General features: G+C 39.3%; 1 protein-coding gene across 2 annotated transcripts; it reads right to left on the reverse strand.

The window, feature by feature from the left end:
- Positions 1-12,516: 12,516 nt before the first annotated feature.
- LOC124863893 (centriolar coiled-coil protein of 110 kDa-like) lies at positions 12,517-24,670 on the reverse strand. 2 transcript variants are annotated; one of them, XM_047358430.1, is made up of 14 exons: positions 24,500-24,670; positions 22,964-23,132; positions 21,288-21,416; positions 18,584-19,715; positions 18,313-18,434; positions 17,375-17,552; positions 17,053-17,162; positions 16,090-16,206; positions 15,872-15,973; positions 15,674-15,790; positions 15,314-15,387; positions 15,154-15,219; positions 14,979-15,038; positions 12,517-13,206 (listed from the first exon to the last, which is right to left on the reverse strand). In XM_047358430.1, exons 2-14 carry the CDS (start codon positions 23,123-23,125, stop codon positions 13,131-13,133), a joined length of 2,445 nt encoding a protein of 814 aa, XP_047214386.1. In that variant the 5' UTR covers positions 23,126-23,132; positions 24,500-24,670; the 3' UTR covers positions 12,517-13,130. The 2 variants fall into 2 exon arrangements, with proteins under 2 accessions (XP_047214386.1, XP_047214385.1); XM_047358429.1 differs by having other exon boundaries at positions 22,964-23,171.
- Positions 24,671-25,753: the final 1,083 nt, after the last annotated feature.

Below are 25,753 nucleotides of genomic sequence, written 5' to 3' on the forward strand. Positions count from 1 at the left end.
GTGGGAAATAAAATGTATAACCTGTGTGTGAGTATAAGACATTGTGGCCTGCAGAAGTGTCGTTGCACAAACTTGGCCTTAAGTGTGAAGTAGAGAAATAATAAAGATTGGTGGGAAAAGAATGTGGGAGGATTAACTAGCCACGTACTCCCTTCTCCAGGTGCAAGACAATAGCTGTCCAAATATGGTAAGCCGGAAGAGTCTGTATGAAATCATATGTATGAAAAAAACTGTGGATAGGGCACTGCCTATTTTCATGTGTGTTTCAATAAAAGCAATGGCCCCAGTGAGAAGCTCTGAAGTCGTCTCGGTATGTGGTCAGATCACATTACAGAGAGCTTCCCCTGGCCAGGTATTTGAATAACATACAGCTGTCTCCGTGTGATTTATTATAATGTCTTGTGAATTCTTTCAGCTTATGGTGAATAAACGAACACGCAAGAAGACCCCTCGGGGGGGTGCTTCAACACTAGCTTGTTAGCTATCTTGTGCTCTCAGAATTCACTTAAGAAACTTAACAAGTCACCCAAAACAACTATTTTCACAAACACTTATGGTACTGGTCATGTAGGAATCACTGTACGCTAATGATGTTACCTCTAACACCGAGGCTTCAAAGCACGCTTCAAACTCGACAGGGTAGTTATGGTGAAGCAGTGGGCCGGAGCTTGCTTCATGTCACCGATGCCGTGTGAACCACTTCACTGTTTCATTCAGACCGAGTCAGCTGACTGCTTCAAGTTGACAGGCGGAGTTTCAAACATTTGGCGCAATTCAGTGTATTTAAGATGCTCTCAAGCCCCAGTTCACATCCCCGTTCTACACGTTTTATACGTTACGAACAGCTCTCATTTTTGGATATTCTGAGTTTTGGTGGATTATTCTGTCATGGAGCAACCATCTAGGAAATATTCCCAAGTGTGGGAATATTTCGATTTGGTGCCACCTAATAAGGTAATGTGCATTCAAAGTGTTTATTAGAAAGCCTATAGCCTATACTATGCAGTAGTGTTATAGTCATGGTATCATGTTATGCAAGAGGTGCAGTAACGGGTTGTTATCTTGGTTTTACAGGCGCAGTGTTTGCTTTGCCCGCAGCTGCTGACGTATTATAATAATAATAATACGTCATCAATGCTGAGGCATTATAGAGACAAACAGAAGAACACAGAATTAGAAAGAATGACAGTTAAATGTTTGCAAGTTAAAATGAAGTTACTTGTCTTTATTATTTTCTTTATTTTTTTTTTAGAATCCAGGAAGCAAGAGCTTGATGAAGCTGTTGTGGACTTAATAGTGAAGGACTCCCAGCCTTTCACTGTATCCAAACCTAAACCACCCAGCCAAACAGTTCCTTGTCACACCAGCCTCCTCTGTTCCATGTGAAAGAGTATTTTCCAAAGCTGGAGAAATTGTCTCAAAAAAAGAAACCGTTTGAGCCCTTCTACTGTGCAGAAATTACTTTTCTTGAATAAAAACACCTGAAGTAACACAAGCACCCTCTTTATTACACCAAGCACACTCCCAAAGAAAATGTGAATCAAAAATGATCACTTCATTTTTTTTTCTTTTTTATTATTCATTTAAAATGGGACAGTGGATTTTCATAAAACAAATGACAATTCAAGTTAAAAAAAGCCAGAATTAGCCTAATGGCTATTTTTCATCTGTAATCCCCTACAGTTCACAATGTTTTTAAATTGTAATTTTTTCATGAGTTAATTATCTTTAATGAGTTACTAAAAACGCATATGTACAACACGCATATATACGTACAGTACAGACAAAACGTTTGGACACACCTCATTCACAGAGTTTTCTTTATTTTCATGACTATGAATATTGTAGCTTCACACTGAAGGCATCAAAACTATGAATTAACACATGTGGAATTATATACTGAACAAAAAAGTGTGAAACAACTGAAAATATGTCTTATATTCTAGGTTCTTCAAAGTAGCCACCTTTTGCTTTGATTACTGCTCCACACGCTCTTGGTATTCTGTTGATGAGCTTCAAGAGGTCGTCACCTGAAATGGTTTTCCAACAGTCTTGAAGGAGTTCCCAGAGATGCTTAGCACTTGTTGGCCCTTTTGCCTTCACTCTGCGGTCCAGCTCACCCCAAACCATCTCGATTGGGTTCAGGTCCGGTGACTGTGGAGGCCAGGTCATCTGGTGCAGCACCCCATCACTCTCCTTCTTGGTCAAATAGCCCTTACACAGCCTGGAGGTGTGTTTGGGGTCATTGTCCTGTTGAAAAACAAATGATGGTCCAACTAAACGCAAACCAGATGGAATAGCATGTTGCTGCAAGATGCTGTGGTAGCCGTGCTGGTTCAGTATGCCTTCAAATTTGAATAAATCCCCAACAGTGTCACCACCAAAGCACCCCCACACCATCACACCTTCTCCTCCATGTCCTCATGTGAGCCAGTTTCTTTGTAGCGTTTGATGGTTTTTGCGACTGCACTTGGAGACACTTTCAAAGTTTTCCCAATTGTTCGGACTGACTGACCTTCATTTATTAAAGTAATGATGGCCACTCGTTTTTCTTTACTAAGCTGCTTTTTTCTTGCCATAATACAAATTCTAACAGTCTGTTCAGTAGGACTATCAGCTGTGTAGTGTATCCACCTCCTGCACAACACAACTGATGGTCCCAACCCCATTTATAAGGCTTGAAATCTCACTTATTAAACCTGACAGGGCACACCTGTGAAGTGAAAACCATTTCAAGTGACTACCTCTTGAAGCTCATCAACAGAATGCCAAGAGTGAGCGGAACAGTAATCAAAGCAAAAGGTGGCTACTTTGAAGAACCTAGAATATAAGACATATTTTCAGTTGTTTTTGTTCAGTATATAATTCCACATGTGTTAATTCATAGTTTTGATGCCTTCAGTGTGAAGCTACAATATTCATAGTCATGAAAACAAAGACAACTCTTTGAATGAGAAAGTGTGTCCAAACTTTTGGTCTGTACTGTACATGAGTGCTATTATTTACACAATAGGTGCATCACATTCCGAGGGCTTCATTTGGTGCAACAATCACTACTGCTAGTAGATGTCACCCAAGGGAATTGAATGAAGCTTCGGGTAGTGAACCACTTTATGACACAATGGTTCAAAATGATTCTATGCTTCAAAAACCCTCATTTTGACATCGCTACTGTACGCAACGTAAGTTACATTACAGCACTGAAATCCCTCTTTTAAAACCGAGCTACGTCAAAAACGTACCTCTCTCAGTCACATACAATGCAAACTGGCGAGCGATAAGAGATAATACAGCACATACCCTACGAGCCACTAGAGGGCACTGTAACGCCAAAAATAAAACTCCCAATACAAACAAACTTTAAAATAACAAAACAAAAGACATATTTTGGTGAAATAAACACATCATACATTCTATATGAAGATATATTATATAGAAAATAAATAAAATAAAATGTCTGTCTCTTTCCTTTCCTTGCTACAAGCAGCCATGTTATTAAAACCTGCACTAAGATGTTCAGTCCGTGTTTATCTCATGAAATCAGTCTGACTCTCAGCCTGCTGACACAACTCTGTTATTTAATATGGTGAACAACCGTTTACAGAGATAATATATTTTATTACCTTGCATTGATTTTGCTTTCAAACAGTAAACATGTTGTTAGATTATTTACTGTATTTTATAAGTTGTTGTTCAGATTTTGTTCCTCTCACAGGACCGAACATTGATTCTCTCCGAGGTGTCCATAAAGGCAGCGTTTCTCTGTTACTTTTTACCATTGATGATTTGTTGCAGCACTTTCTCATTCACAAACCTTTGGGCTGAGAAGATGGTTGGATTCACAGAACATCTGGGTATGTCTGATTTATTTATTGTCTGCCAGTTTTTATCTGTGTGAAGCTTTTAGAACCCAACCAGAACTCAGTAGAACCTCTGCAGACTAACAGATCGGTTTCTACAGCAGGAAGTCATCACAGCACTGATAGAAACATGTTACCTCTCTGTGTTTCTAAATGCAGCTTCTAGGTCAGTATATTGGTGAGAACATCCTGATTTTAGATCTTCTACAACTTGTTTTCTTTTCCTCCTCAAACTGATCAGCGGACTCAGATGGATGAAGGTTTCTGATGAAGATGATCAGACTTATTTCTACAGAGGTTAGTTTCATTATCTGGATGTTTTTGATCAGAGATGATGGACTGTGGAGTATCCCATCATTCATAGCAACAACTTTGCTACCAGGACAAAGAAGATAACAATAAAACTTTGCCGCTAAAGATATTAATAAGTAAAGAACCAGAACAAAAGGTGATTGGCTGGTTTGGTTTAAGAGGCGGGGTCTGTTTCTCCACCCCACAAAGTAGTCTGCATGTAAATACAACTGTTAAGTGATCAAAACGTTGGAGCTGTAAATCATATAGCAGGACATCAGTATGAATGTAAAAAAGAAAACAACGCAGTGAACAAAACACTTTATAAAATGTTTCATCAGAAAACCAAAACAGGGAGAAAGTATAAATAAACCACAATATGATCCAAACTGAAGCTCTTAGTAAAGCTCAAACAACAAAGGAAACATTAAAGGGTATGTAGTTCCTTATTCATGCTGCAATAAATTTTTACCAAATGCTGAACACAACATTTCTGTAATACCTCCTGAATATTTGAACTGCTCTGAATAATTTTCCCTCTGATGATGGCAGAAACTCAGATTTAGTTCTTTTAAATTATTATTGATGATCACCTTAGAAGTTTAGAATACTTAGAAATGTTTTATTTTATTGCAAAATAATTTATGTGATACATTTAAATGAACTCCGGCTTCCTCCCACAGTCCAAAAACATGCCTGTTAGGTTAATTGGTAACTCTAAATTGCCCTTAGGTGTATGAACGAGTGTGTGCATGGTTGTATGTGTGTTGCCCTGCGATGGACTGGCAACCTGTCCAGGGTGTATCCCGCCTCCCGCCCATAGACTGCTGGAGTTAGGCACCAGCTCCCCTGCGACCCACTATGGAATAAGCAGTAAAAAATGACTGACATTTAAATGAATTAAATTGATGTTTTGTGTGGGGGTTAGTTAGTTACAATTGAAAGAATAAAAATCACAAATTCCTGCTGTGGTTAATATTTTTAATAATGATAATGTTCTCATCTCATGAATCCTGACAGAAAGATTTAACCTCCATAAAAAAGTTAAAAACTTTCTGCTCTGACATCAGATTAAGTTCAACTTGGAGTCAGATTTAAATGTTTGCAGCTTTAGACCCCAAACCTGCTGCTGTATTTATTTATGCCCACAAGGTGGCAGTGATTATCTTTTTTTAGGTTCTTGAAGCATTTAGTGGCAATTTTCATAGATCCGTTTTTAATTTGTACACATATTACAATTACAAAGTCAATTTTTCATCACTGTTACAGATATTGAAGTTATTAAGTTCAAGAGTTTCTCTCTAATGAAACTAAAAGTTAGACTGTAGATATTCCAAAAGTATTTGTCTGTCTACTTTTACATGTGCATGAACTTTGATGATATCCTATTCTTAATCTATGTGGTCCAGTTTGTCGATGGATCCCCCTTTCCGGTAATAGCAATAGAAATTATAATTCTCGGTCCTTAAAGAAAGCTAGGGTCATTTTGGCTGATCCTAGCTGTCCTCTGGGGACAGAGTTCTCGCTTTTACCATCAGGACGGAGATGCCATATTGTAAAATGAACAAACTGAAAAAGTCCTTTATCCCCGCTGCTATTAGCCTGGTCAATTCCAGGTCCACATTGTAAGGACATTTCTTTTTTCCTTTTTGTGTGTGTGGCTGTTTTTTTTTTTTTTTTTTACTGCTGTCTGCACTACTAATTGCTCCTTAGGGATAATAAAGTTTACTTGACTTGATAGAACTTAAACTATTCAGTAAACATCTTCCAAAAGGTTTAGGAGTGTTTTCACAGTAAGATGAGAAAACCAGAAATGCAGCCTCTGCTCTAATTCATCCCAAAGGTTTTTCAAGAAGACTGAGGTCAGGACTCTGTGCTGGCCAGTCATGTTTCTCCACATCAAACTTTATACACCTGGAGCCAAGGAAGTGATTTTAACACCAGAATTCATTGATTTGGCAGTATGACCCAATACTTTTGGCAATATAGTGTACAGGATAAATTGTCTCAGCAGTCTACAGACAAGAAGCAGGGTACAATCCTTTACAGATCGCCACTAGAAACACACAATAATGAACACCTATGGGCTAATTAGAGACCAATGAAGCTGACAGTCATGTTTTTAGACTGTGGGAGGAAGATGGAGTACTTGGAGAAACCCACACATGCATGGGGAGAACAAACTTCATGCAGAAAGACCCCAATTCAGGACTCGAACCCAGGACCTTCTCGCTGTAAGGCAACAGTGCTACCCACTGCTCAACCGTGCAGACCTCATCTGAAGCATCTCATTTGTTTCTCAGATTATTGAAACTGAGGACGTGACTCTTTCTCAGAGTCTAAATAAAGGCTTTATATTTACAAATTAACCTGTCATTTATTTTCTCTTATTCCAACAAAGTCCATAAAGCACTTGCCTATATATTTCAAGTTTCCATAATCCATTTAGTTTAGATGATGTCAAAATGTTTCCATAGCTCTTTACTAGATGATACACGTCCATTTTCTTTTTACACGGGCATAAAACTGATTGCCTCTGTCCCATCTCAACACACCTGAGCAGCCTTTAATCAGGATTAAATTGGTGTGGAGACAGTGACAGGTAATGTTTCTACTCCCTCTTGTGCTGACAGGTTGCAATAAGACTACCAACCAAAAATGGCTCTAACAAACCTAATTACAGCTAAAGTATTTAATACAACAGTCTGGTTGAGAATAAAATACACAGATTTTGATATAAACTGCTTTAACTTTAAGAATAAGTTAATAAATTCATCATACTGGTGTTTTTATTATATCTGATTGATCAACATTTCACAAAAAGCCTCCTTGATGCTTCATAAGCATATTTAAACAATCGTCTCATAATGACAAAATAACACATTTTCTTTATGTTATTCAATTCAGTTCAGTTTTATTTATGTAGCCCCAATTCACAACACATGTTGTCTCAAGGCACTTCACAAAGTCAATTCAGTTGAATCGTACAGATTTTAAGTCCGGTACATACATTCCAATCAATCCTAACTATCGAACAGTGCGGTCAGATCCAGTTATTTACTCAAATTGGTTAAAAAGTTTTTCAATCTTTGTTATCAAATATTAATTTCAGATGTAACTATATGTTCAAAACAAATAACATGTAAATTTAAAAATAGCAAATTTTGTTTAAAAACATTTAGTTAAAAGGTTGAAGTGTTTGTTTGACTCAGGACCTACAACACTGATAAAAGTGAAGAAATGACTTTAAACATATGAGTTGGTAACATGAGGGTTATGGCCCTGATGGTGTTATAGTAAACTCAGCTGTTTCCTTGTTCTTGGTCTCAGTCACGTGTGAATCTGATGCAGCAGCTTAAAAGTCACCTGATCTACAGGAGCTTCTTCATTCAGAAAGATTTGAAGCCTCGGTCAGTTTATGTTCGTCTCTACAATAATAAATATTACTCATAATCACTGTGAAGAGGAACAGCTCGCTGCTCGCCAACAAACTAGTGAGTATCTGAAACAGTTTTACAGTCATTATTTAGAATTTTTTTTAATTACCATGTGCTGATTATTGTTTACAAACAATGAGTGATGCAACAGCTGAACAACCTCTAGTTTAAAACGCTTTGAGTTGCTAGTATGACTGGAAAAGAGCTACATAAATTTACCATATACCACATCCTCATAAATCAAATAGTCTTCCCATTCATTCATCCATCCATCCATCCATCCATCTACTATAACTGCTTCGTCCATACAGGGTCGCGGGGGGGTTGGTGCCGTTCTTCTGCAGTCTACGGGCGAGAGGCGGGGTACACCCTGGAAAGGTCGCAGGTCAAATTGCCTATCCTCTGTTCAGTGTTTACATTTTTTAAAAGATTTAAAGGTAATACATTTTATTTGCTTTCATTTTACTGGAAAATCCCCACCTGGTTTTTTCTGATGTTTTTTTTTAAATCTTTTTCTGAAGTGAATTTCTAACAGACAAGATCATTTCACACAAACTAAAAACAGTTTCTAACATCTTAATCAAAATTGACTTCTATATGTTCTGAAAAGAAAATGATAAACAATCAGTGAATAAGAGCTGAGTTTACAAAGAAAATCAGCTTTTAGTTTTCTTTAAACTTTCGGTAAAAATCTGTTCCTTGTTTTTAATGACACACAAATTTAATATCTAACGTCTCTCTAATCTATCTAAGAACTGCAGTCTCACCTGTTTGTCCACTTTGATGCACGTGAAGACGAGCTCTTGGGTCCTGGATGAAGCTGACTGAGAAATAGAAACAAACCAACAGGTCTGACGGTTGCTGGAAAAACTGCAGGTGGAGTAAACATCCGACCACAACAGTTCACTGATTCTCTTCCAACTGAGAGGAGAGAGTAGTTAATTCCTGTAAATATGACTTGTTCTGGGTTTGTTGCTACTTCACGGAGCTGCAGTGTTGAATTCAATTCAATTCAATTCAAAAATACTTTATTAATCCCAAAGGGAAATTAAATGTTGTTAGAGCTCATATTATGAAGGTTTCTTCAAAGAGCTGTTGTAGATACTGATGGCTGTGGGCAGGAAGGATCTCCTGTAGCGCTCCGTCTTACAGCAGATCTGAAGAAGCCTCTGACTGAAGACACTCTGTTGCTGTAGGACAGTCTCATGAAGAGGATGCTCAGGGTTCTCCTTAATGTTCTTCATTTTATGAAGAATCCGTCTTTCCACAATGATCTCCAGAGGTTCCAGAGGAGTCCCCAGAACAGAGCCAGCCTTTTTTATCAGCTTGTTGAGCTTTTTTAAGTCCCTGGTTCTGATGCTGCTTCCCCAGCAGATGATGGCAGAAGAGATCACACTCTCCACAACAGACTTATAGAAGATCTGCAGCATCTTGCTGCAAACACCAAAGGACCTAAGCTTCCTCAAGAAGTACAGTCTGCTCTGTCCCTTCTTGTAGATGGCTTCACAGTTGCATCTCCACTCTAGTCTGTTGTCCAGGTGAACACCGAGGTATTTATACTCCTCCACCACCTCCACTTCTTCTCCCATGATAGAAATAGTTTTTGACTTATTCCTGTTTCTCTTAAAATCTACAATCATCTCCTTTGTTTTAGTCACGTTCAAGATGAGATGATTGTTTCCACACCATGCCACAAAGCGGTCCACCACCTTCCTGTACTCAGCTTCCTGTCCATCTCTGATCCACCCCACAACTGCAGAATCATCCGAGTATTTCTGCAGATGACAGGAGTCTGTCTTGTACTGGAAGTCTGAGGTGTACAGAGTGAAAAGGAATGGTGAGAGTACAGTCCCCTGTGGTGCTCCTGTGCTGCTGACTACCTGGTTAGACTCACAACCCTTCAGTCTCACAAACTGTGGTCTGTTTGTCAGGTAGTCTTTGATCCAGGAGATTGTTGAGGCCTCCACCTGAGTCTTCTGGAGTTTCTGACAAAGCAAATCAGGTTGGATTGTATTAAATGCACTGGAGAAATCAAAGAACATGATCCTCACAGTGCTGCTGGCTTTGTCCAGATGACAGTTGGTTTGTTGAAGCAGGTGTATGATGGCATCTTCAACTCCAACTCCACATCGATAAGCAAACTGAAGGGGGTCCTGATGGTTTACTGTTTGCTTACTCAGGTGGGCCAACAGGAGTCTCTCTAGGACCTTCATGATGTGAGATGTCAGGGCAACAGGTCTATAGTCATTGAGGACTGATGGGTGAGTTTTCTTTGGTACCGGAACAAGACAGGAGGTCTTCCACAACACCGGAACCTTCTTCTGGGCCAGGCTAAGGTTGAAGAGGTGCTGCAGAATCCCACAGAGCTGCTCTGCACAGGCCTTCAGGACTCTAGGGCTGACATGATCTGGACCTGCAGCCTTATTCCTATTCAGTCTCTCCAGTTGTCTCTTCACCTGACTTCTTGAGACACACAGGTGGAAGGGGGAAGCAAAGGAAGCATCAGCATCTTCTGATATGGTTGATGGCAAACATGTAGAAGCAGAAGAGTCTAGGGCTGAGGTGGAAGATAAAAAATGTGAGGTGTTACTGGACAGCTGTGGGTCCTGTGGGTCAAAGGAGGGTGGGATGTCTGTTTGGTATCCTTCTGCTTGAAGCCTGTGATCTTCTTCATCCCTGTCCACACATCTCTGATATTGTTTTGCTGGAGCTTGCTCTCCAGCTTCTTCTTGTACACCTGGTCCTTGCTGTCTCTTATCTTGACTTTAAGTTGCTTCTGTATAGTCCTCAATAATTCTCTGTCTCCCTCTCTGAAGGCTCTTTTTTTCTTGTTAAGCAGGTCCTTCAGGTCACTGGTGATCCAAGGTTTGTTATTGGGGAAGCATCTCACGGTTCTGGTGGGGATGATGTTATCCACACAGAAGTTTATATAGTCGGTTACACACTCAGTCATGGCATTGATGTCCTCTCCATGTGGCTGGCACAGTGCGTCCCAGTCTGTAGCCTCAAAGCAACCTTGCAGAGCTTCTTCAGCTTCCTGTGACCATTTTCTCACAGTCCTCTTTATTACAGGTTGCCTCTGAACAAGGGGCTTATATTTCGAGCAGAGAAAAACAAGATTGTGATCTGATTTACCTAGAGGAGATCTTGCTGTAGAGATGTATGAGTCCTTGACATTTGCATAAAACAAATCCAATGTTTTGTTTTCTCTGGTAGAGCTGCTGACAAACTGTTGAAACGTTGGAAGTGTAGCAGAGAGTGAAGCATGGTTAAAATCACCAGAAATTGCCACAAAAGCATTGGGGTTTTGTGTCTGTAGCTTAGCAACAACTGAGCTGATGGCATCACATGCAGTGTCGGCAACAGCGGAAGGTGGAACGTAAACTGTTGCCAAAATAACACTGGTGAACTCTCTGGGTAAATAATATGGACGAAAACTTACTGCCAACAGTTCAATATCTGGACTGCAGAGTTGTTACTTCACAGTTACATGTCCTGGATTACACCATCTGTTGTTCACAAATACTGCCAGTCCACCTCCTTTACATTTGCCGCTCCTCTTTAAGTCTCTGTCTGCTCATATGGTTAAAAAGCCCGGCAGAGAGACGCTGGAGTCCATCTGACGTCAATTCTCTGGTTTTAACAAGGATCCTTTATTTGTTGCTGCATTTTCTGTGAGGGAATTTTTATGATATTTTATTTTTATGATATTCCACCAAAACCTTCCTAGTCTGAGCTGCAGCTCCTCTGTTGGCGTCAATAACAAAGATTCATATCTTCACAGCTTCAGTAATATTGGACCCAACAGAACCGATGATGAAAGCATCTCCTGTTTTCTTCAGTCTGTTGGAAATAAACCAAATCTTTAACTAAAGACTTTTAGAAACACAGTCAATTTAGATGTGGGAACAAGGACTAATGATACCGTACCGGCCGCACTAATCAGAACATCCAGAAACTGTAACCCAGTCCTATACTGGACTTTTTACGAATTCTTTTTTATACCTCAGAATTCATAAAAACATTTTTATTTTTTTATTTCAATATCATATTAATTAGATCAAAGTCTCTCATGTTTTCATTTTATTGATCCAGATGGTTTTTGGATTTCAATATTAAAACTAAACTAAACTGGACTTTATGTGAGAAACGCCTGATACTTTATTTCATAAGTTCTGGTTAATTTCATGATTAAATATGATTTATGAGTGATTATATTTCCTTTTGCTGTCTTTTAACTCTTTTTGTTGAAAGGCTGACAATTTTCTAACCTTTATTTAAAGCTTTTATTAATAATTTAATCAGTAAATAATTTTATTCAGTTTATAAATTCCTCCTAAAACACTGAGATGTTTCTGTTTGTCCTGCAGAAACAACGTTTGAGTTTTACATCTTCTAACATAAAATGAACCTATTTCTCCTCCTTCACCTGACCTCCACTTTTATGGGTGAGTTTCTATATTTTAGACCAAGTCAGGATTTGCTGGTAATACAGCAGATTTCTCTCTTTGTATCCAGATCATTAAATCTGATATCTGTTGTTTATCATAAAACTGATTTATTCTACAGTAAACGTCCTGAAGTGTGGCAAGAGGCTCTTTCGCAAGGTACTGTATATGGAAAACTGATAAGTCTGTCTAAAACACTTGGGCTATTTGGTGTACTTCTACCTTCGCCATATGTACCAGGAGGAGGAGGAGTTAGCCCTGCTGCTGCACGCAGGAGAGGAAGAGCTGCCATCAAAACTAAATTTGGCGCTTTTTAAAACCGCAGAAATCCTTGCCTGCTTTCTAGGTTTTAGCGGCATGTCTTTCTGTCCGCTGTTGGGAGAGCGTGTTCGTCTGTGTGTGTCAGCGTCGGTGACACAGGAACACACCAGCAGTACCATGCTGTGGGGATGTTTTCTTTGCCAGGGATAGGAAAACTAGTCAGAGAATGGATTTATTTTTAAAAGGTTTTAAAAAAAAAACCTCATCTTTTTTTGTCATTTCACAATTATGCACACATTTGTTTTAGTCTATCATGTAAAAATCAAATAAATACATTGCAGTCTGTGGTTTTAAGGTGAATTTTGGGGAAGGTCAAAGGGTATGAATAAATTTGCAAGGCACAATATATTATAATTCTAAGATACGTACATTATCATAAAACTTATTTTCTATGACCACAGCAGATAAATAGAGAATAAACATGCTGGCAACAAGCCGTAGTTCTCAGGCACAGATAGATTTCTAACTTGTCTTTTGGCTCTGACTTACTTTCAGTCAGCGAGTAGCTGCCTCTCCTCAAAACAACACCAGTCTACATATTTAATTACTCAACACGCATTACATTCTTGTTATACAATCAGTTGTTGAAAAAAAGAAGGTAATAATAAAAAAATTGCACAATAAGATACTTTTCACCAGTGGGCTACAGTGTGATGGTGAACACAGAGATTTGAGTGAAAATTTGCAGCGCTGACAGTAATGGTTTCACTGGTACAAGATTTGTAATAAAAGATTAAAAATTCAAGTTCACAGATCAGGCATTAATGTGTTGGTTAACCCAAAGAGTGCTGCTTCTTCACGGTGTCCAAGCGTCTCACTCTCTCTTCTGGAGTTTTTCTGTACCAGCTCCTGTGGACAAACGGACAGTGTCAAAGTGGCAACTTTAAAGGCACTGATTTCCTGTGAAATCCAAATGCTCACTTACAAAGACTTATATTTAGAATTTATTTACAAATCAAAGTTAAATCTGATTTTTTGAGTACACTTTATTAATCTGCTATACTATCATCACTGTATGAGAGGTAAAGTGAAAGTGAACCGTGTCAGCTCTTCTAACATTTTATCTTACAAAAGTTTTCAGACTAATGAGTTGTGAACTATCAATGAACTAATTTGAACTTTTAATTTGAACTTAAAAAAGTATTCTATGTCCTTATAGTTACCAAATGTTACCTGGTGACTCGATGACTACTGAACATTATGGTTCCTTATTATTATTGCGTTATTTATTATAATTTATTCTGGGTACAACTGACTCTTACAGTGCCTTGAGAAAAGTATTCCTAAACTTTTTCACATTTTGTCACATAATAACCATAAAATTCAGTATGTTTTTTTGGGATTTTGTGTGACAAACAAAATGTAGTGCATAATTGTGAAGTAGAAGAAATGAAGTTCACCCCTTTATTTGAATGCTTCTGAATAAAATTTAATGCTTTCATTAATCAGCGAAAAAGCAGTCAAGAGGCCCACGGTATATCTGGAGGAGCTGCAGGGATTCACAGCTCAGTTGTGAGAAATTAACAACTGAAAAACTATTAGTCACACACACTACAAACCTGGCTTCTATAAAAAAGGGGCTCAAAGAAGTCCAGTAGTTTGCCATTAGTGTACGGACTGAATTTCTAGTCATACCGAACACTCGAAGTTTTTGCACTAGATGTGCACACATTCATACACTATACACAGGTGGTTCTAGGGGCAAAATGACATGCCACAGCAACATGTTAACTTTCTAGTCAACATGTCAAATATGTCTGGCAGAAAGGTAACAGCCAATCACCCCGAACACTCCATCCCCACAGTGAAACACGGCGGTGATGCCATCATGATGTGGGGATCCTTTCTCTAGTATGGACAGGCAAACTGAGCACAGGTACTGGGAAGATGCATTGAGCTACATACAGAACGATCCTGGAAGAAAATCCTGTTACAGGCTGCAAAACACTTTCGACTGGGGCAGAGCTTCACTTTTAGGAAGGACAACACTAAACATACAGCCAGACTTAAAAAGTGCTGTTCACAGATACTTCTCATCCAATATAACTGAGCTTGAACTATTTTACAAAAAAAGGGTTAACATTTCAGAAGGGCAAAGCTGGTACTGCAGAGAAAGGTGGTAGAACAAAAAGGCTGAAGGAAAACAAAAGCACACCACATGTTTGGGGATTTTATTAGTAAAACATTTCCTTCTACTTCACAATTATACATTAATTTGGTGTGGTCTATCACATAAAATCCCAATAAAATGCACTGAAGTTTGTAGTAGCAACATGGCAAAATCTGGAAAGGTTCAAAGGGTACAAATACTCTTGCAAATCTCTAACTATAACCACATTTCTGGAGTATAAATTCAACAAATAAAATTAAACTAGCATTAAGAAGACCTTGCCTCAGAAATTATGTGTAAAATGTAGGTGTTTTAACTAACAGCCATATGCATTAATAATGCTTTCTTTTAGGTTAAAACAGATATACCTGAATCCAATTTGAAGATGCTAAACTAATTTCATTAACAATAAAACTGGTGAAAGAAACTCACAATAACCATTAGTTTATGTGATTTCAAATGCACTGTAGTGTTAAAGTAAGGAAACATAAAAAACAAAGAGAAAGGTCACCCCTGGCGGTTCAGCTGGCCTAGAGAAGAGGAGGTCTGGCCCTGACTTGGCTTCAAAACTCTGGAAAATAAACAAAACACAAATCTGAAGAACATTTGAGAACCCTAAACAATAAACCACACAAACACTGAGGACATGGCCTCAAACAAAGTGTTAGAGAAAAAAAGTCTTTAACCTGTTGGTGGTGGGGCTTTTTGGCTTGTGCTGCACCTTCCTGACCGGTGCTGGGGATTCACTGGTCCTGAAGAATCACCAAACACAAAGAATAAAAACAGAGCTAATCATCTGAAATCATAACATCACATGGATGGGTGCATTTTTCCTTTTTGTCTTACTTCTTCTTCCTGTCCAGGGACCTCTGGGTGGCAGCAGAGAGAGACACTCTTTCTTTGGGACACTTGGCTTTCTCCTGCAAGGAAGAAATAGATTAAAAATAAAATGTAAACTTTGGGAGCTTAAGAAGAATCAGAAAATATCTCCTTTTAATCCACAAGGAAACTTCAAATAAAAAAAAAACTATTCAGCATTTATCCAAATAAAAAAGGGCCTGATTATGAATCTATACAATAAGACCATGAACACAGTAAATGAAATAAAAACAGAACTAGTGCCTCTAATGTTAAAAGTCCTAAATAATACCTTCCGCTGCTTTATTTGGTCTCTGTGATTGATACAAGGCCAGTATTTCAGATTACCAGGTCACGAAGCTTCCTCTCTGCACGTAGCTCCCTGTCCTGCTGCAGAAGCGCTAATCGGCCCCTCAAAGGTATTTCAAAGAAGATCTCATGGACGTCATACAGGGCTGCCCGTAACTGCGGAACAAATATGGTCATTAAAACACAAAAGACAAGGAGAACCTCTGCTAGCTGTAGACGGTGATTTCATAGTCATACCTGGGCTCTGACTCTCTCCTGCAGAGAGAGATCTTGTGCTGTGTAGGTCCCTCTCTTCTGTGCAGCTTCAGTGTCAAATGATTGAGTGAATTCTTGCGTATCCTAAGATACAGATTTACAAAAGCATATCTTTGGCCTAGTCAGAAATGATACAGTTCATTTAATAAGTGAAATATTCCCACTGGTGTTAGCATTCTTTTTTATTTGAACACTCTTACCACAACAGTTTGGCGCAGATGTTTCACCTTCTCTGTTTTGAGAAGTCTACGGATGAGGAAGCCACGAATCATGGCGCCAATTTGACAGAAAGCTTTCTGATGCTCTGCTGTTAGAACCTGCAAACACACGGAAAGAGGGAATTATAAAGATGGACCAGAGAGATCATCGGTTTGTTTAAACCTTCTGCATCCATAATTCTGCAATCAGTAGATTAAATGATGATGTCTGAGCACACAAAAATTGGGTATAAGGGGTTTCCACTAATATCTTTCTGTTTCCAAATCAAATGGAATCAAAATACCCAAAGAACATAGTAGACAGTGGACATGAGCTCTGTGGTCACAGGACTTCAGTTCTGCGTTTTCTTTTAGGAAAAAAGCAGCTATGTTCTCCCAGCCAAAGATATGATGGACCAGCCTTACAAAACTCAGTACTGATGCATCGATGCCTGTCAAATTAACTGAATTACAGATGTGAATATACCATTGATGCCGATAAATTAAAATTTTGAAAATAATTTATTTTTGCTTGTGCAGCAGGGAGTTATTTTGGCTATTTGTGGTTCCAGCTATTTTGAACCCAATTATGTTGAATACGAAAAGGAGCCGTGTTCATGGCACATTTCAAACAAACCATGCTTCAATTTGTTGCTACTTTTACAACTGGGGATTTAGAGAAATGGTCTTTACCCTGCTCATGGACCACTGGAAGAAAAGTGATTTTATCACTATGACGAGTAACTTCAGAGTTATTCTGGTTTAAACACATGCCACATTGCCTCAAAATTAACGGATCCAAATGGACCTCACAGCCAAAACTGTTTTTCATCCATCAATAATATGATAAGTTGGGGGGGGGTTAAAGACAACTTGATGTGACTGCACTTAACTTGTGTAACCTGCTCATGTCAGTATCTTGTCAGTATCACTTATCCACTTTGGAGGAAGCATGTTTATACTGACCAAACTTAGCCTCGCTCTGGAGCTGCTTGCTGCCCGTGAAGAGCACCGCAGGTAAACAGCAGGCTGGGCGGAGTGAGTCGTCACATTAGAAGAAACCTGGCTGGGAAAACCTGGAAGAACGGCAAATACTGTAACTTAAATATAATGAGTTAGCGTAAAGATATTTACAACAGGACATTTAAGGTACCTTTTACCTGTTGGACACTGTGAATTATAAGGGTATAATGCGACTGTATTTAAATATACAAGCCATACTTTATAATACAACAACTATAGATCTGTGGCTTCATGGGAACCTTAACTGTAATAAATGAACCGGTACCTATAGCGTGTCCAGACGTGCGCTCTGATGGTGTGTGAATGGGGCTCAGTCCTGGACAGGACGGGCTCATAATGGGGCAGCTGCCACTCACAGACCGATAGCTCCAATCAAATGTGCCGCCACTTGTCGGCCGCTCACACTCGTGCTCCTTCAGTCTTCTCTCTGTCTTCTCAAGCGTCTAAACATCAGTGATAAAGTTAGAGCTTTCTGGTGTGATTGAAAAATACAGACAAGATCATGTGTGGTACATAGACAGGTTAAAACAATCTAAACGGGTTTAATACATGTTCTGACAAATCATCTCAGTAAATCAATTGTCGTATAAATTCAGTAATCCAATTACAAAAAGTGAAGCTCATACAATAAATATTTATTACTCACAGAGTGACATAGTTCAAGTGTGTTTATCTGTAAATTCTAATGGTTATTGTTGCAGTCAACGCCTTGTGAGCCACCCCCCCATCACAATGCTCTAAAGGCTGCAGTTATCCTTGTTGCTTGTGTTCCCTTTTCTACATCCACTAGTATGTTTGGATACAGCTCTCTAAACACCCAGCTTCTTTAAGCTATGAGGTTCTGCTGAGGGTGTCGATGGGTTTCTGCTGTACAACAGTCACGTCAGCAGTCCTCCCCATCATTGTATAGAGCATAAAATAACATTTCTTCATTAAAAGTTTTTTTCTTTATTGGTCCTTTGTTGTAGATTTTAGAAAAACAGAATTCTTGTCTTCATTAACTGCAAGCCATAACCATCCAAATTAAAAGAAATAAACCCTTGAAATAAATAATTCTGTGTGAAATGAATCTATGTAAGATATTCATGTTTTCATTCAAATTTTCTGTAAAATTGTAGCTAATTTAGGTTCAGCTGTATCTTGAGAAAATGTGACAAAATAAAGTTGAAAAAAAAAAAATGTTTTGTGACACTTTATTCTCACCAGATGGAGGCGCTGTTGCTCCTTTTCCTGCTCTGCTAGAAGCATGGACATCTGCAGGGCATGTTCCTCCTCTAAACGCCTTTGCATGTCTTCCAGAGCCTGTGCTCGCCACTGGGTCTCCTCTGTTTATTACCAGACATAAATATAAGCACCATCCTTTATCTAACTCCACTTTAGAATAACAAGGAGAATTATACTGAGATGCCTCAGAAGAAATAAAACAATTTCAAAAACAAAATTTCCCCACCAAAACATTCATGAATATACTCACCTGACTGGAACTGTAAATCAGGTGTATTTTTTAGGACAGCTGGTGTTTTCTTGCTATTGTTTGGCCCCTGGTGGTCATCGGGACTCCCACCAGGCCTCAGCAGACATGGAGAAGAGCTTTCTATCTTGTATGACTGGCTTGAAAGGGCTGCAGGAGTGCGCCTACTTGGAGCAAGCCACGTAACGCCTGCCATGAAGCGAGGGACCCTTTCCTGACTTTGGTCAACATGCTCAGCTCTAGACTGGAAGGTATTTAGCTGGCTGTCCAGCGTGTGGCAGCGCCGGCGGAATCCTAAAGACAGCTGATCGTGGTGTGTCATGGGTACAGAGGCACTCACAGGGTTCTTGTTCTCCTGTAATGGACTGGTACCGCAGTGACTGGATGGTTGCCATCCCCCCCCCTCTAAGCCCCAGCTACAGAGGGAACCAGCTGACAGAGCCTCTGACCAATCCACCCGACCAGCCTCGTCCTCTAACCTCCCCGGGCTTCGAGGGATAAGGTCTGCAGGGCCAATGGGAAACGAGACGTGGATGTTCCCTGTAGAAACTGGCCGTGGTTTACGTCTACAAGGATGGGGACTGATGCTGGACTCCAGACTAGGGAGACGAGCATATTGCTCTGGTTTGATAGGTGAGAGAGGAACGGGCTTTTGTGGGCTCAGGTCAAATATAGACTGGTGCTGAATTGGAGATGGGCCAACTAGGCTATGATGTAGACTGAATCCAAACTCAACACTTGTGTCCCTGATGGGGCTACACCTCTGCTGATGTTTGAGAGAAATAATCTCTGCTGGGGAAGTCTTGCTGATCGGGTCACCCATCTCTGCTGATCTCTGCTCCCGCTGCACATACTCCCTTGATCTCTTAAGAAGGCTGTCTAAGCTTATGTCCTCATCTTCCTCCTCTTCCTCTTCACTCCTCTCTTGATTCTCCACTTTTAAAGCCTCCTCCTCTTTATAACCATTGATTATGGGAATCTCAGAGCTTGGAGTAGAAGGTGGCTCTACTACCTCTGACCTAAATCCAGCAACTTTGGGCAGTCCAGGTGAGTCTGTGACTAAAGTGTAGCCGCTGAGAGTAGCAGATTTACAAACTAGTTGGTGGATATTTTTCTCACATGGCACTTTATACACCTGAACAGAATACACACAGAGAAAGAGCTTGTCAGGTAGCGGGACTACTATATATAAATATCGCTTTAAGTATTTAGCTATTATGGTGCATTCTCTTTGTACTAGAAAATCAACATTTTCCAAGTTCCCATTAAGAAATACAAAAAAAGGGAATTCAGACGGGGAAAGTCAGAACTGCCCAAGCAGTGCAGAGTTTTGCATCCGCATGTATATAATGTTATGAAAATTGCAGATTTAAACTATTCACACTTCTGATTGTTTGTTTCTCATTAAACCAGTGGCACATAGTGCTGTAAAATCTCTATTTGTGAACATTAGATTGGACTGCTAACACTAGTTAACACAAAATGAAACTAATGAAAAATCCCACTTTTTTCTGATTTGCAGCTAAGTTGAGCTGAACTCGGGTGTGAAGTCATTCCCAGCTCCAACCCCCGGCTTCTGAGACAAAGTGAACATAACTTTAGCTCTACAGTTCAGGTCAGAAGTTTAAATGCACTTATTACGGCCTCGAATGTCTTCAACTTGGTCTGCTTTTACCATTCTTTTATATTTTTTAGGCAGGAATAATCAAACAACATAAAATGTTAATGCATTTAGCTTTTGACGTTTATTATGGATGTTTCTAACTCATACAAGCTCATATTTATATAATAATATTTCAATGAATGTGATTTGCAAGTTGCAAAGACCTTCACCTTTACCTTGACTTCTCAATCTTTGTATTGTCTGACCTTTTAACCTTTGTTAAAAAAATATTTTGGTTGTCCGTGAGGGGAGTGGCTCCATGGCGGGAAACCAACCAGTTTTGAAAAGAAGAGCGACCAAATAACCACACAGAATCGTGGAGGAAGCTTGTTGATGGCTATAAAAAGCAAGTGTTGGAGGTGTAGCTTGGTAAGGGATCTATAATTGAATATTAGCTGTATGTATAATTTCTAACCTGTGTGGATTAGAGAAAATTTACTGCAAATTTAAACCTGCCCACCTAATTCTTATTTTTTAAATAATCATAAATGTATGGTGGATAATCACTCCATCCATATCTAATTAATATGACATTCATGCCTAAGATAAGTGTTTTTAACTTTCAATTGGAGCAGCATGTTTGTCCTGGTTTGTCAGATTAGCAAGTGAACAACACTGCTCTACAAAATGAGTTGACAAAACATGGCTTCAGTCAGATTGAAATATTTCAGCTCCCTGGAGAAAACGTTAAATCAGACACTGTCTGTATTCAACTCTGCAAACGTCACCAGAGATTTCAGCGCAACGTGTAATTTAGTTTTTGTGCCACATGTCGGCACACACACACCTATTTTCACACTTGAGGCATGAATGTGAAATCCTAATATGGAACATTGGAAGAGTTGCACAAAACATCCTTCTTTTTCTTTGCTCTTTGTGAATGAATAAAAATGTTATGATTTTCTTAATTTTCAGATGTAGTATTAGAACAATTTGCTTTCACTGGACAATTTAACTTACCAATGCAACATTTTCTTCATTGATCCCCCCCTCCATCATATCAGCCTATAGTTAGGAGAACAGGACCATAAAGTGTATACTGACCTGAGCTTGATCCACTATGTCCTGACTTGGGGCCAAAGGCTTGTTTCTCTGCAGGTACTCTCTGTTCTGCTCCAGCTGGATCGCCCTCTGTCTGTAGCCAAACATCTCAGAGTGCTGCTCTGCATTCAGCTGAAAAAAAAAATCAATTTAACTTTTATTTAAAAAGAAGCTCTGTTAAAGTGATTCATGTTTGCATATCACAGACTCAAGTGATGTCCACACAGAAAACAAAAGGTTAGTTAAAAACTCTTTAAATCCTTCTTTCCTTACCAAATTATGTTTTGTATGATTTTTGGAATTGAAGCCGCCTGAAAAGCGTAGTTTTTTCTGTGTGACACAGTGTAAGAGCGTCTGACATGGAACTATTCCTGAACACGTTTTGTCAGCAGTGAGCCAGAAATAGGTTTTTCATTCAGCCCTGATTCAGCTTCTTATCGATTACCTTTTCTCTATTTTCTGTGCCAACTGCTGATGTAATTAGACTCTTTTTATGAGAGAACGTCTGACTTCTTCTAGCAGGAAAATCACAGGTTCAAATAGTAGAGCTGGATGCTTTAAATGGAATCTTTTAAACGCCAAACTGGACTCTTACTTTTTCTGTTAAGGCCAAGGTGAGCCAAATTAGACTTTAAAGTGATGAATGAAAACTATTTTAGAGAATGTTGGATTCTGTAAGTCTTATGAAGAAATGCTCAGGTATGTTATTCTTATGCTCTACAGTGTTATATTTATCAAGAAGATACATATTTGCTTTGCCTGTCACTTGTACACCTGAATTCCCACACTGAGGGACAATAAAGTTTACTCCTATTCTATTCCATTAAGAAATTAGGCCGACATTGTGGGGAAAGGAGCAGGTCTGAATTTCAGCCAGTCTCCTACAGTTCTGGAACGCTGTTTACACACACTCATCATGGACCTGTATGTCATATTAGGTTTGGTCTTTAATGTTAGTCTACCTTATCTATTTAAGAGCAGTTTTTATGTCTGTTTGGAATCATTGTCCTGTTTCAATTGTCTTTAATTTTCAACCATCTTTCTGTTAATTTAATAAGAAGTTATGGAATTTGCAGTTATGCTTTGTCCTTCATTATTTCATCTGCTTTGTGCAATGCGCCAGTAGCACTGGCAGTGAAACACCCCCACCATATGATGCTACCCCCGCCACCATGCTTGACAGATGATATTGTATAGTAGTTTTATTTTTCCTAACATACTTTTTGACATTTCAGTTTAATCTTTTCCGTGAAACTTTTCTCCAGAAGGTAGTAGTTGGTCTGCCCATGTGGGCCTCTCAAAAATTAAATCAAGCTTGAAGCTATTCATTTGAAAGCAAATGTTTCTCTTTTAGTTTCCATATGTACATGGTTATATTTTTCAATTTGTAGTTTAGACCATAATTGGATTGAATAAAATACACAATAAATGTATATTTAAACACTAATTTTTTTTGTCTTAAAACTCACTGAAGTTGTATGTTGTTTGTTCATTCCACCCTGAAAAAAAAAAACTGGCCGAACAAATCAATAAAAGTCACAAATGCTTTTGACATTCATGTGTATAACGAGTGTATGTAAACCTCTCACTAGAACTGGAACTCCCAAACATTCATTACATATTAAATGACATCTGTTTTGGACCAATAAGAAACTGATGCTGGCTTATCTTTTCCGTACCAGAGGCGAAAGTATAGATCTTCCGTGAAAGCGGATGACAGACCGAACTTTCAGGGAACAAGGCGGCTCACGTGTCTTCTTCTTGAGTTTCCCCTCCTGCAGTATGGCCAAACTCCGCAGAAAGAACTCCTCATAGCTCTCCATCCCTGGACGACCACACATCCGAACTCTGGGCAGGAAACACACACCATGTAGGCTTGTCACGCAGCTGTTTAAATCAAATCAAATAGAAATTGGAATTACAAAACAGTTTGTGAACCTCCTGGGTTACTGTACATTTAGTTTGACAGACTATATAGCACCTTGCGGAAGTACTCATACCCCTTTAACTGCAAGTGTAGCCTGCATTTGAATTCAGCCTCATGAAGACCAAGAAACGCATTAGACAGGTCAGGGATAGGGGTGTGGATACATTTAAAGCAGAATTAGATTTTAAAACCAAATATCAAGAATAACCTGAAACTAGAAAAAATCCATGTGTCCTTTCCCACAATTTACACAGGGGACACAATAAATATGTGGAAGAAAATTATCTGGTCAGGTGAAAACTAAAAAACTAAAGTTTTCCACCTTCATGGAAAATGCTTGGTGTGGTGGAGAACTACTACTGCACATGACACTGACAACACCAACCTGCAGTAAAACTTTCGTTATCAGGGACAGGAAAGCTGGTCAGAGTTTTTGGGAAGATGGATGGCGGTAAATACAGATCTATTCTGCAGCAAAAGACTTGAGACTGGGTCACATCCCCCAAACATACAGCCATAGCTGTACTGAAATGATTTAGATCAAAGCATATTCATGTGTTGGTATGGACCAGTCAAACCCGAAACCTAGACACACACCACACTTTTCAGATTTTCATCTAGAAAACCATGTATCATTTTTTATTCCATCTTTCAGTTATACACCACTTTGTATTGGTGTATAACGTAAAATCCCAACGAAATATATTGATGTTTATGTTTTTATTCTGACAAATTGTGAAAAAGTTCCAGAAGTGGGAAGATTTTTTGTCCTGTAAGCAGGAGAGCAGGGGAAGTCGTCTACAACAATAGAAGCTCTGTTTGCTATCATGTTGTCTCATCGCATTTCTGCCATTCCTTTCTGTAGGACTTAGCTGGTGACTCGTTTCCTTTTCCGGTGGTCGTGAAACTGCAGATAAGATAGAGTGTCCAATCAATACAGTCTGTTTCTGAAATATGTGTCAGTAATTGTCAGGACAGAGTAGTCCATGAAGATTAGCCAGTTGGTACAAATATATTTTTTTATGGATTAAAAATAATAATACATTTGTAGATATTTTTAGTGCAATTTAAAATGGATTAGGTTTGAATTAAAGACGACGTCTATAACAGATTCATGCAATTTATCGCACATCAGGGGTGGGGATGGTTTCCTCTATTTTACAGCATGCCTACCGAGTTTGTACAAAACCATTAAAACACCATCTCTTGTATCCACTGAAGCGTTGAAGACCTTTTAATCCAGATGTGCCACATTGAATGACAGCTGATAAACAACGCGTATTCATACCTGCAGTTTAGACGGGAAAACAGCCTGTTGTCTTCTTTCCTTTTGACCCGACGGAGCGTGTTAGACGCAGAATCATCTCACTGAGATGCTCAAGAGGGGAGGTTTCCCCTCCTAGTCACGGTTTGACCATCGTCGCGTTCATGATCGCTTCCAACCCTTCCGGGCTCCAACAGCGCCTCCTAGCAACGGGAGCACGAGCCGAACATTCCACCAGCGGTTCCATCTCGTTTCATTCAACATTTCCACGCGAGATTTTCGTGAAGCACTGAGAAAACCATCGCGGAAAAAACAATGGAATCATATTGTCTATTTTAAGTAAAACACACTGCGATGTTCTTAAATCATGTTTCAACTTACGTTTATTATAAGATTAAATAAATGGCATATTAAGAAAATGATCATAATGAGGAACTAATTAATGTGTTATTCATTCTTACTTAAAGATGAACTATGTTTTGCTAAGTAGCCTGTAATAAAAGGCACATTAATTAACACGAATCATTCATAAACCATGTGATATCTGTGACAGCTTATCTGACTGCTTGTTGGGACAACCAAAATCTTTCTGGACCCTAAAGAAACAGACGAGAAATCTTCTGAAGAATATATATAGTAACTGAGAAAAATGTGACATCTTCATTTTCTGTGGTGTAGAAGTAAAACCAGTGAACCGTCCATCCATCCATGGTCTTCAGCTTTTTGAAGAATGGGTTGCAGGGGTGACAGATCCATGAGGTAAACCCAGGCATCTGTTTCCCTATCACACTCAGCCTTTTTTTGGGGGGATCCCAATATATTTCCAGACCAGAATAGAAGAGTCCATCTAGCTGGTTCTAGGTCTCCGCCCAGTATGGCACACTTGTAGAATCTCGTAACGGGAGCCAACTTGAATGCATTCTGGCCAGATGCCCATTCCACCTCATCAGACTCCTTGTGGATGAGCAGTAGCTCTGCTCCGAGCTTCCCTCTGATGACAGGGCTCCGGACCCTATGTCTAAGAGTGAGTCCAGTCACCTTATGGAGGGTGCTCATTTGAGGTGCTAATATCCAAATCCAGAGCAATTCATGACACTAGCTCCATGACACTAAACTACTTAAAAAGGTGCAGATTGGGGAGACTATGGCACCCTGCTGGAGCCAGGCTTGGGGGAAAGGGAGCTTGCCCATTAGGGTCTTGCAGTTGGCTGGACTACAAGACCCTACAAAAGAAGGAAGCCCCCCTCAAACGGGAGGAGTGTTTTGATCCCCAGCATC

The sequence above is a fragment of the Girardinichthys multiradiatus genome, chromosome Y (genome assembly GCF_021462225.1).
Source record: "Girardinichthys multiradiatus isolate DD_20200921_A chromosome Y, DD_fGirMul_XY1, whole genome shotgun sequence".
Classification (NCBI taxonomy): domain Eukaryota; kingdom Metazoa; phylum Chordata; class Actinopteri; order Cyprinodontiformes; family Goodeidae; genus Girardinichthys; species Girardinichthys multiradiatus.